Here is a 17,191-nt window from a genome sequence, read left to right on the forward strand (position 1 = left end):
GGACAGTGCTACGGGCACAAGGATTTCGTAGCACAGCGTGGATGTGTACTTCAAGTGAGAGTGAGGTGACTGCATGGATGCACCGCCTTCATGCTTTCTCAGCCAGGCTAATCCTTGTACTGAAAATTTCAGTCTGAAATGCACATCTGTACATGAAGATTCACCTGGGGCTCATTATCTTTCTTACAGAGAAAATCCTTCGAATTAAAACACACAATTGGTGGGCAAATATGTAAGGTATTTTACAGCCAATACTAGTTTCCAACCAGAGCCTTGATCCTGCAAGGTGCTGAAGACTCCAAACCTCTCCAATAAAACACATGCATGTATATTTAAGAGCACAGATGACTGTTCCATTTTGAGTGCTAAGCATCTTAAGCAGATGCTTAACGTCGTTCTCAGACTGGGACCAGAGACCCCGTATGACCTGATTTCTGCAACCTGAGCAAGCGGAAACTCTTTGAATAGACTGCTGTTCATCAGGGTTTGCAGTGTGCAAAAAGTGAGACTCTGCTATGAGATTATCTCAGTATTTTTTGGAATGGGACTTTAAAATGCTTAAGAGGAATCTAGGACTTTAGGTTCCTCTTTTGAAATGTCAGCCTGTGTGTATAAGAGCTCACACAGAATTTTATTAACATAGTGAGAATTTAAACATGTCTTTATTGTTCAAAATCACCCCACTGTGGCTGTGCTACTTCAAAAAAGTGAGGTTCAGATGTATACTTTGTACCTTTGAATCTTTGTCAAAGATTAAAGTATCATAGCCAGCTCTTACACTAGTGATCAACTATTTTTAAAACATATCTGTTTCAGCTTAAGTAAGTGAAATTGCCTAAGCATCTGCAGGATTCTCTTGTATTGCTATTGCTCTGTACTTAGCCTGGAAAAATTTCTGAATACTCCAAATACTGAAGTAAAAGTCTTCAGTTTTTTAAGATCTTAACTGAAGGCAGTTAATAAATTTGTAAATGATCTTCATACACCAGGTTTCCTTTAAATTTTGGGTTGAATACAGAATTATTTTGTTGCAATTTTAAGTTCCTCAGCAGTTCAGAGCTGTGTCCCTAAAGATTTCTTTTCTTTTGGGGTTGAAGATTTACTGGTGCAGGACTTAAAACTTGCAATATATGAACTTTAAAAAAAAAAAAAAACCCAAAACTCGCTATTTTCAGAAGGGTGCAAAAGGTATCCAAAAGCAGTTCAGGACAGTGCACCCTGAACACCAGAGAATGACTGTTAGAGTAGCTGCTAAGGTAAGGTTTGGAAAGGGAATGGCTCTGTGGCATTATTTGATTGATTTTACAATTTTGTGCTATGTGGCTGGATGTAGATGACTCTGTCATTCAAAGTCTCTGGCAGGACTCCTGTTGATTTGATGGGCTCTTGGATCAAGCCCATTTTGAGTAAAATAGACTAGGAAAAGATCCTCAGAAGCAGTAAGTGGAAAATGGGCATATTTCCTGCAGAATATATTGCTTTTAAAATTTTTGGTCAGAAACATTTTGGCTTTCCAAAGAATTAATTTTTAGTTTTAACTGAAACAATTTTGCATCAATAAACAAACTCTTTCTAAAAAATATTTTATTTTCACTTAATATGTCTTTTCTATTTTTGCTTTTCTGGTGAGGTAATTTATTCTTTTCTTTGTCCCTTTTGGCTCTCCCTTTTGCAAAATTTCAGGAAAAAAAAAGTGAAAAAGTGGGAAGGAAACTTGTAGGAACAGCTTATAAAAATGTGAAATTACTTTTTTCTTCCAAAAGACTTGAATGAAACTTCACTTAACAAAGGAAAAAGCCTGTATTTGAGGAATGTATTTCAGCTCTAGTACTAATCGCATGCGTGGATGAACCAGCCTTTCCTATCTTACGGTAACAAAGTTATCACATAACACATAAAGAAGCATAAAGCTAAGCACGCAACTGCAGCGCGTTTGTGCGATGCTGTTCTGCGAACCTCCCCAGCAGCGGACTGACTTGCTTCTGTCTCGCTCTCTCTCTCTCTCTAGATTGCAGTTTTGGGGGAATCACATACAACAGCTCGATGAAGTGGCACCTCCCAACCAATCCCTGCATTACATATCAGTGCCAGGTAAGGATGTTGTAAGCACCACAGGAACTGAGTCATGAGCTTCTCCCATGACATTCTGAGTATTTTTTACCCAGTCCAAATAACCTTAAATATTTTATGTCTAAAGCACATAGGAGCTTTGCATTTAAAGTAGCTTAAACCCCTTCAGATGTGGCCGGCTATAACCAAACATTCAGAAAGACAGGTTTTGTGTGTCTTGAGTACTGCAATACCCAAACATTTGTGAAGGAACGGTACAGATTAGAGTCATTTCCTGCTACCCTGACCTTGGAAATAATTCCGCTTTTCTCAGCATGCTGGACCTTTTATGAGTTGCAAATTATTATTTTAGTAATTAGACATTTTTGTGTGTATGTGTGCATGGGTTTTACTTGGGACGCTCTTTAAGAGAAACCCACAAGCAAACTTTTTCTTTTCCTGTGCTCCTGCCTTGTTAATGCAGTGGATCAAGATTTTTTGGTAGCCTGCCTATCTGCAACCATACCGTTTGCAAGATTGTCCATTTACAGGAACAAAACAACTGATTATGTAAGCAGTTTTGGTTTCTGTCTGTGAATAGATCAGTCTGCAATTTTTGCTGGTAATTTGATCCAGTATTAATGCCTGATGCAATCAGGCACCTTCTAAGAATCACAACTATTGGAAATAGGAGAATTGCCTGAGTTTAAAGAGCTTCAACCAATAGGAGAAAAGGGTTCTGAGATGTTTTTCTTTTTCTGTGCTATTTCTGCTCTCTGAAATGCACCCACGTTTTTGAAGACAAGTATATTGAGGAGAATTAAGTTGCAGCAGCAGTACTCTGTATCCTTGCACTTAATGGAAATATAATTAAAGCTTGAATTTAGATACTCTGATCACCACTAGCTACCTAAAATGAGCATTTCTTTATTGTCTGTTTCAGTGTCCAAATGCAAATCTGGGTAAGCCCATTTACCCTAGATGCACACATTTAAAAAACAGGTTTTCCCTGCCTCCAAATGCAAAGGTGCAAGCAGCAAAAGAAAAATAGCCTTTTGTGCACAGATCCTCACATTCAGATTTGTTGAGGAGGACTTCTTGAACAAGAAGTACAGGAAATGTTAATTTACTAATACTTATCAGGAGCAGCGTCAAAGATAAGAGGCTCCCCTATACAGAACAAGATGGTTTTTATCTCCTTTCTAAGTCTTTTTCCTCCAAGGGGAGAGGGAAGAGATTGCTTTGTGTCTGGTCCGTTTCCACCAAAGCTGCATGGCAGATTACTAAGGCTAAGGATTCCTGATAAAGCAGGTTTCCTTTTCCTAACAAGGTGCTTGGTTTCTTACCTGATGCATTTTAAGGCAAATCCTATGTCTGGAGTCAGGGAGACTCAAGTGGATCTTTTGACTGTGGATTAACCTGAACCCTGATACCAAGCAGCAGATACTGAGAGAAAAGAGGCTTTGAAACCCAGTGCTCCACAGCATGCGCCGTGCTATAATTGTGCCTCTCGTAATTGTGGATTTTTGCTTCTGAAAGCAGCCACAACAATAACAAACATGTCTGATCTGCTCTTTTTCAGGAAGGAGTGATAATAGAGTCGGAGGTACAGTGTGTTGTTCATTGCAAAAACCCCTCCAAGCTCATAGGAATGTGTTGTCCTGTGTGTCCAGGTAAGATTTCATGGGAGGATGCTGCTCTGTGTCAACAGTATTTCTAATGATAACCTTTATTTCCTGAGAGATTGCATCTAATTCCACCATTGTACTTGCCAAGTTATTGAAATGCAGGCCAGCAGCACACAATGCACTGAATGCCATAAGAAGAGTGAGCTTAACATTTTTTTTTAGTAGAGGATAGACACCGTAGGGGACGCACAGAGGAACATTTGAAGCAATTGGCTATGGCAGTGGCCTATTTTTTTTTAAAGTATATTTACATCATTTTTCAGAGGATCTGTCAGCTGGGTTTGCCTGGCTGATGACTGGGATTTTGTTGGAAATGGAAGTATAAGGGTAATCCTAAAGGATGAGGAGATCCTTTTTTTTGAAGGGTAATGGGAGCCTTTGTGAAGCACTGTGGCAAATTAACCTGGTTTTATAGGCTAATTTGTTTTTAACATAGGTTTTGTAGGTAAGCACTGTTTCTCTCGTGATATACTTGGTTTATTATATTTAATTTGTTATAATTTCTGCCAACATCTAATATAGACTCAGAGTGTAAGAGCTAATAAGAAAGAGAAAATAGCTTAGAAAAATGTTTCAAAACCACTTTTAATGGAAGACCTGACTTAGCCTTGACTTCATTGGTACATATTTATCTGCTATAGAAGTATGCTTTCTTTCTCCCGAAAGTTAGTTGGGGGTCCTCAAGGCCTTTATACAGGCTTTTGAAGTGATGTGTATAGAGAGGATGGTATGATTTATTTTTGCCATTGTCCTATGGTAAAAAGACAGTGTGCAATCTTGAGCTAAATTTATTCAAACTCTGTTTTGCAGGTTGTATATTTGAAGGGAGACATTACAATGAAGGAGAAGAATTTCAGCCTGAAGGAAACAAATGCACCAAGTGCTCTTGTATTGTAAGTATTTGCCTTTTGGCATTGTATCTCCCTGTATGAACTTCAAAAGGCACATTATTATTGTCATAACAAAACAAAAAATATAAGGAATTCAGCACTATTATGCATTCTTCTCTCCTCTTGGAGTTCAGATTTCTACTGAAGATTTCACCGCAGTAATACATTATATCACTCTTATTCTCAGTTTATCATCTTTTTTTGTGACTTCACGCTGTGTGCAGATAGAGCATTATGTTTGGGAGAGGGTTGATGTGTTGAATTAGTGATGCTTTTTTTTGTGATGGGATTGTACAGAAGACAAAAAGCTATTTGGGTTTCATCTATGGATCAACATTTATTAGCTGTTTCCTAAAACTGATCTGTCATAAGGATTCCTTCGAGCTGTATGCGGCAAGGGCCTTTGCTCTGAATTACTGAATGAAAGGATGAGGGTAGCCTCCTTAGGCTGTCCCAGGTGGATTTTGGCTTGACGCTTAATGAAAAGGTCATATCCTGGATTTTATCCTTGACTAGCAACAATATAGAGAGGAAGTAATAATTGCATCCTTTGGGTAATGAGCACAGGCTTCTCTTTTGCTTCCATTAAGTTAAGAGATAATGCTATATGAGTTGGGGCAGGTAACTTTGACTTCATTGGTGTGATCTGCGAGACCAGTAAAATGCAAGGTTCAAATCACTACTTATGTTGCAATTGATGGGCTGGCTATCAGCAGAAAATGCAAGCCCTGGGAAATGTACTATTCAGTAGAATGCCGCACAGTTTTGTTGATACCAGACACATCTCCTGCATCATAAAATAAAAATGGAGTGGAGAGAAGAAAGGATAAAATTTAAGAATGAGTATGTATCTATATACATGCACAGACACACACACACACACACACACACACACACACACACACACACACACTCTCACACTTAATGAAGTTGCTGCAGAGAACTTGAACTATTTTGAGGCAGAAAATCCTGCTAATCTGAAAAATTAACTTACATTAAATCATCACTGCTCCTGTGGAGAGTTAGGCTGCTCAGGTTTTTTAAGTTTTAATCCTGTAATAATGAAAATATGCAGTCCCACATGTCGTGGTGCTGTACGCCATGGGCCTCTGTTCTGCTGAGTGCCTTCTGTACCATGCTGAGGAGCGTTGCTCCGCACGTACTCAGTGGGTTCCCCCTCACTCCAACTAATTTTGCTTTATACTCCAGCTTGAAGTTCTTGAGGGAAAGGCAGGTCTGAGTGGTTAAGAAGTCTGTGGAGACATGCACGAGCCTTTTCAGGCTGTGCTTTGCTCTTTCATAAATACTATGCAGATACTGCCTATTGCCCAGTTGCTGCTGTGCCAATATCTCCTTGATCAACTTTCCTTTGTTCCCTAAATAGCAAAAGCAACTGTGCCTGGAAGAGCAGAGTGGGGAGGGATATCTGGGAGGAGAAAAGATAAAGAAATACAGGAATATGGGTTCAGACCTGAGGGCCTGTCTTTGACAGTAACCAGTACCAGGTATGTTAGAGAAGGAAATGCATCAGCTGCTGATGGTAAGAGATTTAAAGCCTCAAGCAAAAGGCTTAATGATCCTTTCCAAGAAAGGGAGTATGACAGTTCTGGATATTAATGACATCTGTATAAAGCCCAACTCTAATTCTGAATCTTACAGATAGCAAAAGAAACACCATCTTTGTGCAAGTCACACCTGCCTTTACTTCCCTCTCTCTGCAACTCCTCTTTTTACTGCCTTTTGACAGCTTCCTTCAGAATTTGGGCCCATGTTATTTCCCATGTAGTTTACTTTGGAAGCGAGCAATGGGGGTATCTTAAGGGCTGTGATAGCAGTTTACCACCTGCTCTACATCCATTCCCTTTTGGGAATGGGTTTCCAGTGAATCTCTTATCTAACCAGTTGGTGGATATCTTCTTTAAAGATACCTATCTAGTCATGTGATATGATGGGAACAGACTTGTGTGTGATGTGCTGTAACATGTGCAGGCTTTATTAGATGAAAGGTAGCTACTCACCCCTCAGTTGATTTCTTCTGTGATTTGAGATTGTAACTATTAAGTTAGTCTTTTATAGAAAGATGACACAGGAAGTGATACAAATTATTGCCAGGGTGTTTTGGGGGTGGTGGTATAAGGATGCAAGACAATTTCATTTTGGTGTGAATTCTGGATTTTATTTAGGAGCCAACCTTTCTAATAATGGATTATTCTGGACTCCACAGGCCATCACTGTCCTCAGGGTTACTCAGGCAGGGAGCTTTTAAACAGGAAGAAAGTAAAGAGGAAGAGCTGCAGTTTGTTTTCCCTGAGAGATGTAGGGCTGTCCCACACTTGCTAAATTCATTAAAATGAGGAATTACTTACAAAAAGGAATTTTACAGTTGCAAAATCATGCACTCAAAACTCAGTACATGTCAGAAAGCTGTATTGCCAGGCCCAGTCTTTGAGAAGCTCTTTAGTTGTTCAAGTCGGTGGTATTTTCAGCTCGAAGTGGTGCCTACTAGATACTACTGAGCTCCCAGAGCATGTGAAGTGGTCATTAAGATGTCTTTTTGTTGTTGCTTTCAATGTGCATTGTTTTTGCAAATGGGGCTAGAGTGGGAATCTTAGGAACTGGGCAGAACAGACTGGTCCACTGCAGCGTTTTCCTTGCATTCCTCATCCCTGAGCCATAAAGCGAGCGATGGCATGGGTACGCATGGGTAATTCGTTCAATCCTTAACCTCTGTACAGGGAACAGGCTAATATGGTTTCTGTTTAGCACCACTTGTGGTTCTAGTTATTGTCTACTGAAAACCAGACCAAACCCACCAAACTCATTTCATGTAGGTCACTGAAACAACCATTAGCTAATAACTTTTGGGTTACTACTGAGCCAGGCTGCATTCGCAGTGGTGACACCGAGATGAAAGGCTCTGTATTCCATTACCACTTTCCTGAGCAATCTACTCCTTAGGGTGACTAAGATTTCTTGCTGAAAATGAAAATGTATCACTCCTCACTCAATGCATATTGCCTGTCAGGAGTGAATGAGCTGGTTTTTAATGACTCAGTTTCTCTAGGGAGATGTATTCGTGTAAGAAAGGTGGACAGGATAATAGGGATCTCCTCTCGCTTCAGCTGAAGCCCAGCTGTCTCACAATAATTCATCTGTCTAGCCTGTTCCTGCTTTTCTTGATAGGCCAGCAGAGTGCTCTAGAGAAATATTTTCCCTACCATGAGCACCTACTTAAGTGAAGAGCTGGATGCTTTAATCAAGTGTTATTTCTCAGATACTACTTTTATGAGGTCGAGAGTGTGTTTCTGCTTGCACAGCGTGAATACTTGGCTTACGTGTTTCCTTTCCTACAGCCTCCATTAAAATAGTCAGACTGCGATTATCTTAAAAGTTTTCATTTTCTCTTTTGATGTAGCACGTTTGGGAAAAAAAAAAAAAAGTTGGGAGGGAGAAGGAGGGAGAGCCAGAGAGGGAGGGAGGAGAGGAGGTTTGGCAGGGAAGTGACCTTGTGTGAGAGTGGTAACCATGGAGAAGCTTATCTTTAAATGGTAGTATCCAAACTCATAACTAGCCCCTTTTGATTGCGGGCATGCTCTCCCACTGCTGTTACCCAGACCGTGGGCACAGGGAGTTTCGGCATGCGAGGCATGCGGCGGTGTGAGGTACCGCCACGCTGGGAAGACGCAGCGCTATTGAGACACTTTGGCCAAGGACCAGTTTTACTCGAAACCCCCAGCCGGGAGCAGGGGAGCGGAGCAGTGGGTCACCCCATTAAGGAAACAATTGGAGCCCAGATTACCGCATTGCTGGGATGGCTGAGGGTTGTGCTCATTAGGAACTGGGTGGCACTGGGAATGGCTGCGCCGGCTGTCCTTTCCGCGGGGAGGCACCTCCCTGGCAGGCCTTCTGCACAGCTGTCACGTGCTACGTGTTCCCAAGCAGCAAAGGTCCACAACAGCAATGCCGGCCTCTTATAGCTGGTCTTCCGAAATGATTAAAAACAAGTGAAATTTAAACAGCTGAAAGCAGAACGCCGGGATTTGGAGCCTTTCAAGAACAGAATTCGAAAGCAGCCTCAAACCACTCTCATTTATGCATGCATCAGTAGCTTTTATATATTACTTGAGCATGCTCATAGGGACTCAGTACGCACACAGCTAGCTTGCCTCCTGTTTGCAGGAGTAAACCTGGGTCTGTGCAGAAGATGTCTTGTCATCTATTTTCCTGAGTGTTAGGGTGCAAAAATGGTATAATGAAAGTTTTGCACAAAGAAAAGGAAATCGCACTGACAAAATCTGTTTCTAAATTGATGAATAACAGACGTTGCAACAGCGATAAGTAATGAGAAACTACACATGCTAGTATTTTGGACACTGAGGGTGGAATTCATCTTGTCTAACTTTAGCCACGTAGAAATAATGTGTCTTGTCTAAGCTACTTATCTGGGCTCCTCTTTAGTTAATGGAGAGAGATAGGTGGGATGGATTACTCTCTGCAGATGCCTATCTTCCTCCACTAACTATAGGGAGAGCCTACGCAACTCCCACAGCCTGGAAGATGGCTGCAGATAGCTGAGATGAATCCCGCCCCTGCAGCCAGCTGAGTGATAAAGCACCGTGATACAGTTTTAGAAGTTTGTCTTCAACAGATATTGAGAGCCGCTGAAATATGTTCCCACAACAGCTGACCGCGGGGGAGGTACTCCAACCGCGGGTACTCCGGTCTACTGGGAAACTCTGGAGAGCACGTAATTAAACATATCTTCAGTGAGGGCTGGTAGCAGAAGCTGAGTCCAAATTCAAGTTTCCATCCTTGGTGCAGAGCCAAATGCTGATCTTCCTGAATTTCCGTGTACTCAAGTGCTTTGATACAGCTCCAAATTACAGCAGACTTTGTCACTTTGGGGGCTGAGAAACGAAGACAAAGAGTTTTAGTCAGGAACGGAAAAGCAATGAGTTAGTCTTCTGGTAAGAGTAGCACTCACTTTCTTAAAGTTAGTAACACAAGTAGAAACTGTTGGCTTATAGGTGAATGAAGATGGAGAGCAGGAAGCATTAAAAAATGTGATATGGAGGGATACTTACTGGGTCTTTCTGGGAACACACCCAGAAAGTTTTCTGCAGATTTTTTGCATATCTTGAAAATTTTTCTGACTAGTGTAAAAAAATACACTCTTCCAGGTAGGTGAAGAAGTGTAGCTGTGCAGATAAGTGTGGAGGAACAGGGACTTGGTGTAAGCTGAACATCAGCAAGAAAAATAATGTGGCATAGACATAGACAGTGTCCTGTTATTTAGTTATTCTTTATTTGATTTTCTTCAGACTTAGAAAAGTACACTTGCTTTCATGGGGATTGTACACTACCTGTGCCATGTCCGAAATATTAAATCCACTTAATTTTGGTAACATCAAAGTCCAAAAAATAGCGTGAACAACTTTTTAAAAATTGATTGGAAAACACTAAGGGTTTTTTTGTTTTCTTTTTCTTATGCTGAAATATATGTTCAACCATTTTTAAGCTTTCTTTTGATTTCTCTCGAAGAATCATTGTTGATCGGAGAATGCATCTCATGCCCTTTTCTCAAAAATTGTTTCTTTGAGAAGTTAAAAATAGCTTTAATAGAGGTCATGGAGAAAAGTTACAACTTTACAGTTACAGTAAACAGAAAAGTTACTTTTCTTTTTCCTGAAATACGAGTAGACTCTGGAATAGTGCGGTGAGTGTGCATAATTCAGTGTAATTATTCAGTGTAAATGATTCATATTTATAAGCAGTTGAAATCTCAGACTGTAGAAAGCATATTTTTTGTGGCAAGAACTCCCTCCCTCCCTCTGCGGATATTTGAATTTTATCATACAGCTCCTCTGCCAGCAAATCTTTCAGCTCACCTAGACCATATGCATTCCTAGCTCAGTCTGTTCCCCTATGGAAACCTTTGGTCATACTTTTAATTTTGGCAAGGACTGAAGCAGTCCTTTGGTGCTGTGAGAGACCATGCTCCAGTTTGAGTACATTTCTGGAGGACTTTGGATCTTGCACAGAGAAGTCTCATCCCAGGAGGGTGCAGCTCTGAGGAGCGGAGGCATTAACCAGCTTCCTCCTCCTGAAGATCCAGGGGGCTCCTTAAGGACCCTGTGCCCAGACCATGCAGCACCTTTTCACATCGCTTCCTTCTTCGAAGTCCTTGGCTTGCCCCTCAGGATTCAATTCAAATTTCCCTTCCATGCTTCAGACTGTGCAGTCAGACGCGTCTACCTCTGTTTTTTTTTTTTCCTCCCTTCTTCTCCATCATTTCACATAGGTAGCACTACCCAGTTATTGTTTCTGAGATGGCATCTAGGATGGCATCTAGGAAGACCAGTTAAGGGTCAGTGCCCATTGTGCTTCATATCATACGGCCATGCATTTCCTGGCCCCAAGAGACAAGAGTTTGGAAGAAGAATGTGAAGAAATACTAAACAGTGATTTGATAGATTTCTGCACGGAATTTTTCCTGACTGGGAAGGAGAGTGGAAACTTTGAGGAATTGGAGGAAGGAGCTCTGCCCTCGTAAGGCTCTTGTCTTGTTTAGACGAAGACTGCCTTTGCAGTTTGATGTTCCAAGATGGTATTGTGATAATTGATGAATTAAGTGATACTAGAAGACATGAAAGACTAGTAAAACTTCCTGGGTACCTGAAGGGCCTAAGTAAATTCTGATTAACAGCCCCTCCTGGCTGTGCATTGCATGAACAACCCTTGTTGCAGCAGAGGGAAAAGTGGCCAGTACTTCTTATCATTTAAAGGAAACAAATGCACGGAGCAGGATGTATTTGCATTCCTAAAGCATATAAAGAAACAAATGAAGTTGAACACTTTAAAATTATGATAAAGGTTTATACCTCAAGTGCAGGTTGCCGTACTTCTTAATAGCAAAGGAACAGAGAGCTTATGCTGTGAGGTGTCTGTCCCCTCTCTTGTTAAATTTTTCCTAATTAACAGGCTGAGATTGATTGTTCCTATTGACAAAGAAGAATTAAGTACACAGAGCTTTAACAATAAAGGAGGGCTGTTAACAGGCAGCCTCTGATGAAGAGACTATTTTTTATTGGCACTGGGTTGCAGTGAAGACTTCAAACATCTCTGCTGTAACTCACTCCTTGGAAAGGCAAGAAGTGATCCTGGAGGGAAAACAAAGCAGTAAGACTGCAGAAAACAAAGAACCTGGTTAAAGTAAGCAAACAAGCAAGCAAAAAACCTGCTGGCCAGCAGGGCTTGAAAGGGCTGCACGTGGTTTTAGAAATGCCCGGGGAACACAAGGGTTTTATGTTAGGCTGCTGTAGCACCTTTTATAAGTGGCTTTGAAAGGAATGAGTGTGGCATCTCGTGGGAACGCTTGTGTGCAAAATTGATTTCGGTCTAAAAGTTTTGCACAAGTTGTGGTAGGAAGCAGTAAAAGCAATAGCTTGTCAATTAACAGGGCCTTTGTTTGCAAAACATTTTATGAAGAGTCCAAGCCCCTTCTGGCTGGTGTTGCAAGGAAGGAAAGGCTGAGATGAGTAGGAGTGCTTGGCTTTTATGTTCATCACCCTTTCAGTTTAAATAAACTTGGATGTCACAGGTTTTGGGGTTAGTATCAGCTAACAATAGTTAATGATTTTAAACTTGCACACATCCCTCTGTGTCCTGAGACAAGAGGTTTCAGTATGGACAATACTACTAAATGAATTTACACAGGAACGTTTGACAACTTTCTAACACCTGCTTGTTTTCCTTCTTCTGATTTTAAAAACCTACAAAAAATACAAAGATTGGAGACAATATGTGTGGAGCTTTGGTTTCCCCCACCTCTCTCTCCCCTAAGTCTGACCTCTATATCAGTTTGGGTACTGTTTCTTTTACTTAAGCATGCTGTAGCCATTGACTATGATCATATTTAATGATTTTCTTAGAAGACATAAAGTGAAACTTGGGATCATTAAGTCTGAATCACTGCTGAGCTCTAGTGTGATGGCCAAATTCCACCTTGACTTGTTACCAGCCTGCCTAAACTCTCCTTGCTGTTTCCACTGCACCCTCAGCATGCTTTTGTTTTCTGCCCTGGCAGCATTGCATGTTGTTAGGCAGCAATAATTTCCAGCCACCTGATATAACTATTCTCCAGCTGGGAGACGTGATAATTTAACATTTCTGACAAAAGCTGGTGATATAGAAAGACGAGTCAAAGCACCTTGAATTCAATCAACTTTTTAAATGTTAACGAACATATTATCACTTCTGTATATTGTTTGATTTAATGATGAGAGACAAACACATTGAATAGTCAAGGGGAGGAAAATGTTACCCAGCCAGCATCATTTTCAAGACTGTGACAGGCTGTAACTTTTTTATGCAACTCATCCTGAGAGCAGGATAGGCAGAATAATTCAGTGACCTCAAAATAGGCATGGGAAACAGAAAAGAAAAAAAAATCTTCAAAACATGACAGTGATTTACCTGGTCCACCTTTAATCTGTCAGAAATAAAATCTGGCTGGTAGCCAAGCTATCATAACAGCTTTGGCACTCCACTGTGGGTACATGAATTTGAAAGAAAGATGCAGGAATCCTTGCAGGCAACTCGGGGTGAGAAGCAGGACTTACCACCCAGCCGCCGTTGCAGGTGAGGACTCACACAAAGGTGAGTTCTTAAAAATTGTGTCTAGCCCTGGAGATAGAAATTGTCTCTGTATGTCTAACTTTCTTCCAGGCAGGCTCATCGCACCTAAACTTCTGTCCCAAACATGATTAGAACGCCATAAAACTTGACAGTCCTAAGCTTCAATGAAAAACCAAGAAGTTTTCAGTTTTCTGCCAGAAGCTTTGTAATGAAGCATTGACATTTTCCACAGAAAGCAGATGTGTGTGTTTCTTAAACTGCAATTTAGTGACATTACTCAATATTTTATGCTAAAATCATTTAGATGGAAATCTCTTTATCGCCCCTTCTTGGGTGTTAGAGCCAATGCAATTGAAAGTGCAAAGTTCAGATTTCCAGCAGGTTCAGATCTGATGTTTGAGGCATCTGTGCCCAAAGGGATTTGAGTAGCTTGCATGCTTTGTGTGGTTTCTTTCCCTTTTTTCCTTTTCTTTCTCCAGAACACAGCACCAGGAGTTTTCTGAGAGTAGGACAGAAGCTAATGTGCCCTTGCCAATAATATCTTTCTTCACAGAAAAAAACAGAGCTGTTCCCAGCTCTGAAGACATAGTAATGAGGATATTATCATTCCTTTTACCATCATCTGCCTTGCACCCAAATATTCAGCATGCTGAGCAAAAACTTGAAAATGAAACAATATATGCAAAAATAATTAATTCCAAATAGTAAGAGGACTTTGTGCTTTCCAGTGCCCTGTTCTTTGCCTCCTCTCCTAGTTGCAGCATAACTTCTCTTGCATGAATCTGACTAGGAGCTTTTGCTAGCAATCTCCATTGCTGATGCACTGTTTATGCTTTCAGCAGCCAGCTGAACTGCCCTGCTCTCTGCCTTTTGAGCTCAGTTTTTTTAATTCCCTAAGGTTCCTGCAATTACCACTCCTCCCCCGTCTAGGTTTTTGAGTGCTGCACTTAAGCAAGTATGCAGGTACATGTCTGGGACCACGGGGGGAGGAAAAACCCTAGGTCTATTATCTTTTCTTCCATCAACTGCACTTTGTAGTTGATGTGCACGTGTAAAAATCTCTTATCAGTAATACCTGAACTGCATCTGCTACTGTGACTTCTTTTTTTGTTATTTTTTACTGCAAACCTGATCCTAACACAGCATTTTGTAAAGCAGTTAAATGGGGATAGGGACCATAAATGTTGGCACCTGGTGGAAACTAAGGCGGGCAGGCGTTTTCTTTCCCCGTGGTGGTGGCATGCTCCTCGTGGTCAGCAGGAACGGTCCTGCCTGCTGCAGGGCAGCACTGGGGTTTTATGCAGCGCTCAGGCAGGCGCTACCTGAACCGCCATGTTCACCCTGTTTGGCAGACACATATTCCCGCAGTATTCAGTGCAGCAAAGGTAACAGTAAGCACGTACAAAATTAGGAGCAAATTGCAGGATACTTTGGGGGTGAGGAGAAGGGAGAGGGAACATGGTTTTACATCCACAGCAACAGAAATATCATGAACCTTAGTCAACCTGAGCAACTTGTTTGCTGTTGTTCCCCTGAGTCTGTTTTTGCGGTGTTGCTCTGGGTCAGATGAGAGGCTAATAAGGATACTGTTAGCACACCTAACGACCAAAAGGACATCGTGTGGTTTTCATAATGTGTGTCTTGTGTTTCTATTTCTAAATATCTTATCGGGCTGCCGGTCTCTGGGAAATGCTTTATTTCAGTCTTTCCTCAAACCAGACTTACGGAAGGCAAAGATGACAAACTTCCCAAACTAGACATGGACATTGCTTGTTTTTTCCTTCATACTGTTCTTAAGACTTTTCTAGACCAGCTCAGTAAATGCTGATTATTATTTTTGATTCCTTCATGATTTTTTAAGCAAAGGCTTTCACCTGGAAAGGATGGTCCCTTTTCAGGATGTGACAAGGTTTAGCAGGGAGGTGCCAACTCATGCTTAGGAAAAAAATTGTCTTTCGTGACATGGTGGTTGTAAAACAACATGTAAAGCACACAGTGCTTGAAGAGGAGCAAGTCTGGCTCATACTCAGTGGGACCAGGGAGCTGCTGCCCCAAGGCAGGGTGCCAGCTTGCCCCTGTGAAAACCCAGGGGCTGCAGACAACACAGAGATAAAAATCTGCAATTTCCAACTCCCCACAAACTCCTTCATCCCTCCCTCCCTTTTGAGCTCTATCTTCTTCTCTGAATACTACATTGCTTATTAAAGTGGAGAAGCACGCATAAGATGTGTCCTAGAAGTGGGCAGATGAAAGTAAAGGCACCAAGAGAGCAGCTGGTAATTTCTGGTGTACAGGATTTACACCGTATTTGTGCTCTTGTGAATGAAGTAAACTAGTAATACTGGAAGTAGCAGCTTTAAGTCAGCATCAGAAAACTAATTTCTGGAAGCCCATCTGAAATTCATAGTAACTTCTATCAGTTGGAAGGAAGCCTTTCTCCTAAGGATGACACTTGCCCACTGAAAGAAAGCTAAAATAAAATGTAACATACCACACATGCCCAGTCAGAACAGCCTGAAATATGCATATCTAGAATGCCAATAAGCATATTTGTGATTCAGCTACAGATTAAATATGAATTAAATATTTATTCATTAAATATGATTTAAGCACACAATCTTTGGGTAGCATATAACTTTGAATGTATTATACTCTTCTTCCCCATTTCCCAAATGCTGAACATTAATTTGGATAACAGTTGGGGGAGGGGGGGTTCTTCTGTGAAAGCTTGTAAAATTACTGGTGCAATAAATTAGAGGCAACAAGTTGAAAATGTATAGGTGTGACAATTTGTCTTCAGTAGCCAAAAAGCCAGAATGCAGATGTCAGCCCTATGGAATATTACCAAGAGCTTGAGGGGTTTCTCCCTAATCTATTGACAGAAATGAAAACATTTATTTGGAGGACTCAAGGTATCAAAATTTCAGGGAGGAATGGAGAGCATTAAAGAGGATGGAGATTTTCAAACATGATAACTTTTGGCTTTAAGTTCCAAAATATAAACGGCCTCAAATAAGACTGTGCTGAATACCACCACTTCTTACTCAAGTTAGAAAGTCTTAACTTTGGCTTTGAAACCCTAGCCCTAGGAAAGAAGTTTGTGCCATCCCTTTAAAACAGAATTTCACTTAGACTTGATGCCTCCTCCTTTATCTGAATTAAAAAATACTGAACTTGAAAGTTTACAAATATTAAAATAAATGTGGTTTTCTGTGATAAAATTGAGATAACTTTGTTCATAAAAATGGAATCTGGATACTGGGTTGAACGGTATAAAAATGAAATCTAATTATGTCCTCTGCATATTTTTATCATCTATTGCTAGAACACTATCAAAACAACAGGCTGCCGTCTTTGAAGATTGCTATGTGCTGTCTCTAAATTTTGAAAAACAAAGCTGCTTTTCATGTAATCCTACAAGACACATGATTTCCTGGTTTAATTAGGTTCATTTAAGTGGTGTTAATTCAGGGATAGACTGAGGCCTGAATATGTAAGTTATTGTTTCGATAATCAAGAGCAAATATTGGCAAACTTTACAGAAACATCTTGAGTAATTGCTTGGAGGGAGAATGGAAAGTGTAGTCTAAATGGATTGTTTTGCCATATCGCAAAAAAGTATTGGGGGGGGGAGGACTGCCTTTTTTAACTGGAATATCACTAGTGAAACATAAAAAGTTGGGGGGAGGCGAGTGCCTGTTTGTGTGCGTGTGTTTGTGTGTCTCTGCAAGTGTGTGTTAGTGATTTGTGTGTGTGTGTGTGTGCCCGCCCCTGTGTCTGAGTGTATTTATATGCATTTTCTGTATTTGTGTGTATTTGTGTGTGTATCAGTCTGTCTCCATGCGTCCTGGTGTCCCCGTGTGTCCATGCGCGTCCCCCCCGCGGCCGGCTCCCCCTGCGGCGCCGGTGCGTGCGGCCCTCCGCCCC

General features: G+C 41.0%; 1 protein-coding gene across 1 annotated transcript in view; it reads left to right on the forward strand.

The window, feature by feature from the left end:
• Positions 1–17,191, forward strand: part of BMPER (BMP binding endothelial regulator) — a 155,560-nt gene that overhangs the window by 36,652 nt on the left and 101,717 nt on the right. The window contains exons 4-6 of the mRNA XM_026068576.1: positions 2,009–2,091; positions 3,632–3,722; positions 4,548–4,630. Of these exons, the coding sequence (XP_025924361.1) occupies positions 2,009–2,091; positions 3,632–3,722; positions 4,548–4,630 (257 nt within the window). The remainder of the gene's footprint in view (positions 1–2,008; positions 2,092–3,631; positions 3,723–4,547; positions 4,631–17,191) is intronic.

The sequence above is a fragment of the Apteryx rowi genome, unplaced genomic scaffold (genome assembly GCF_003343035.1).
Source record: "Apteryx rowi isolate R43461 unplaced genomic scaffold, aptRow1 scaffold_276, whole genome shotgun sequence".
Lineage (NCBI taxonomy): Eukaryota > Metazoa > Chordata > Aves > Apterygiformes > Apterygidae > Apteryx > Apteryx rowi.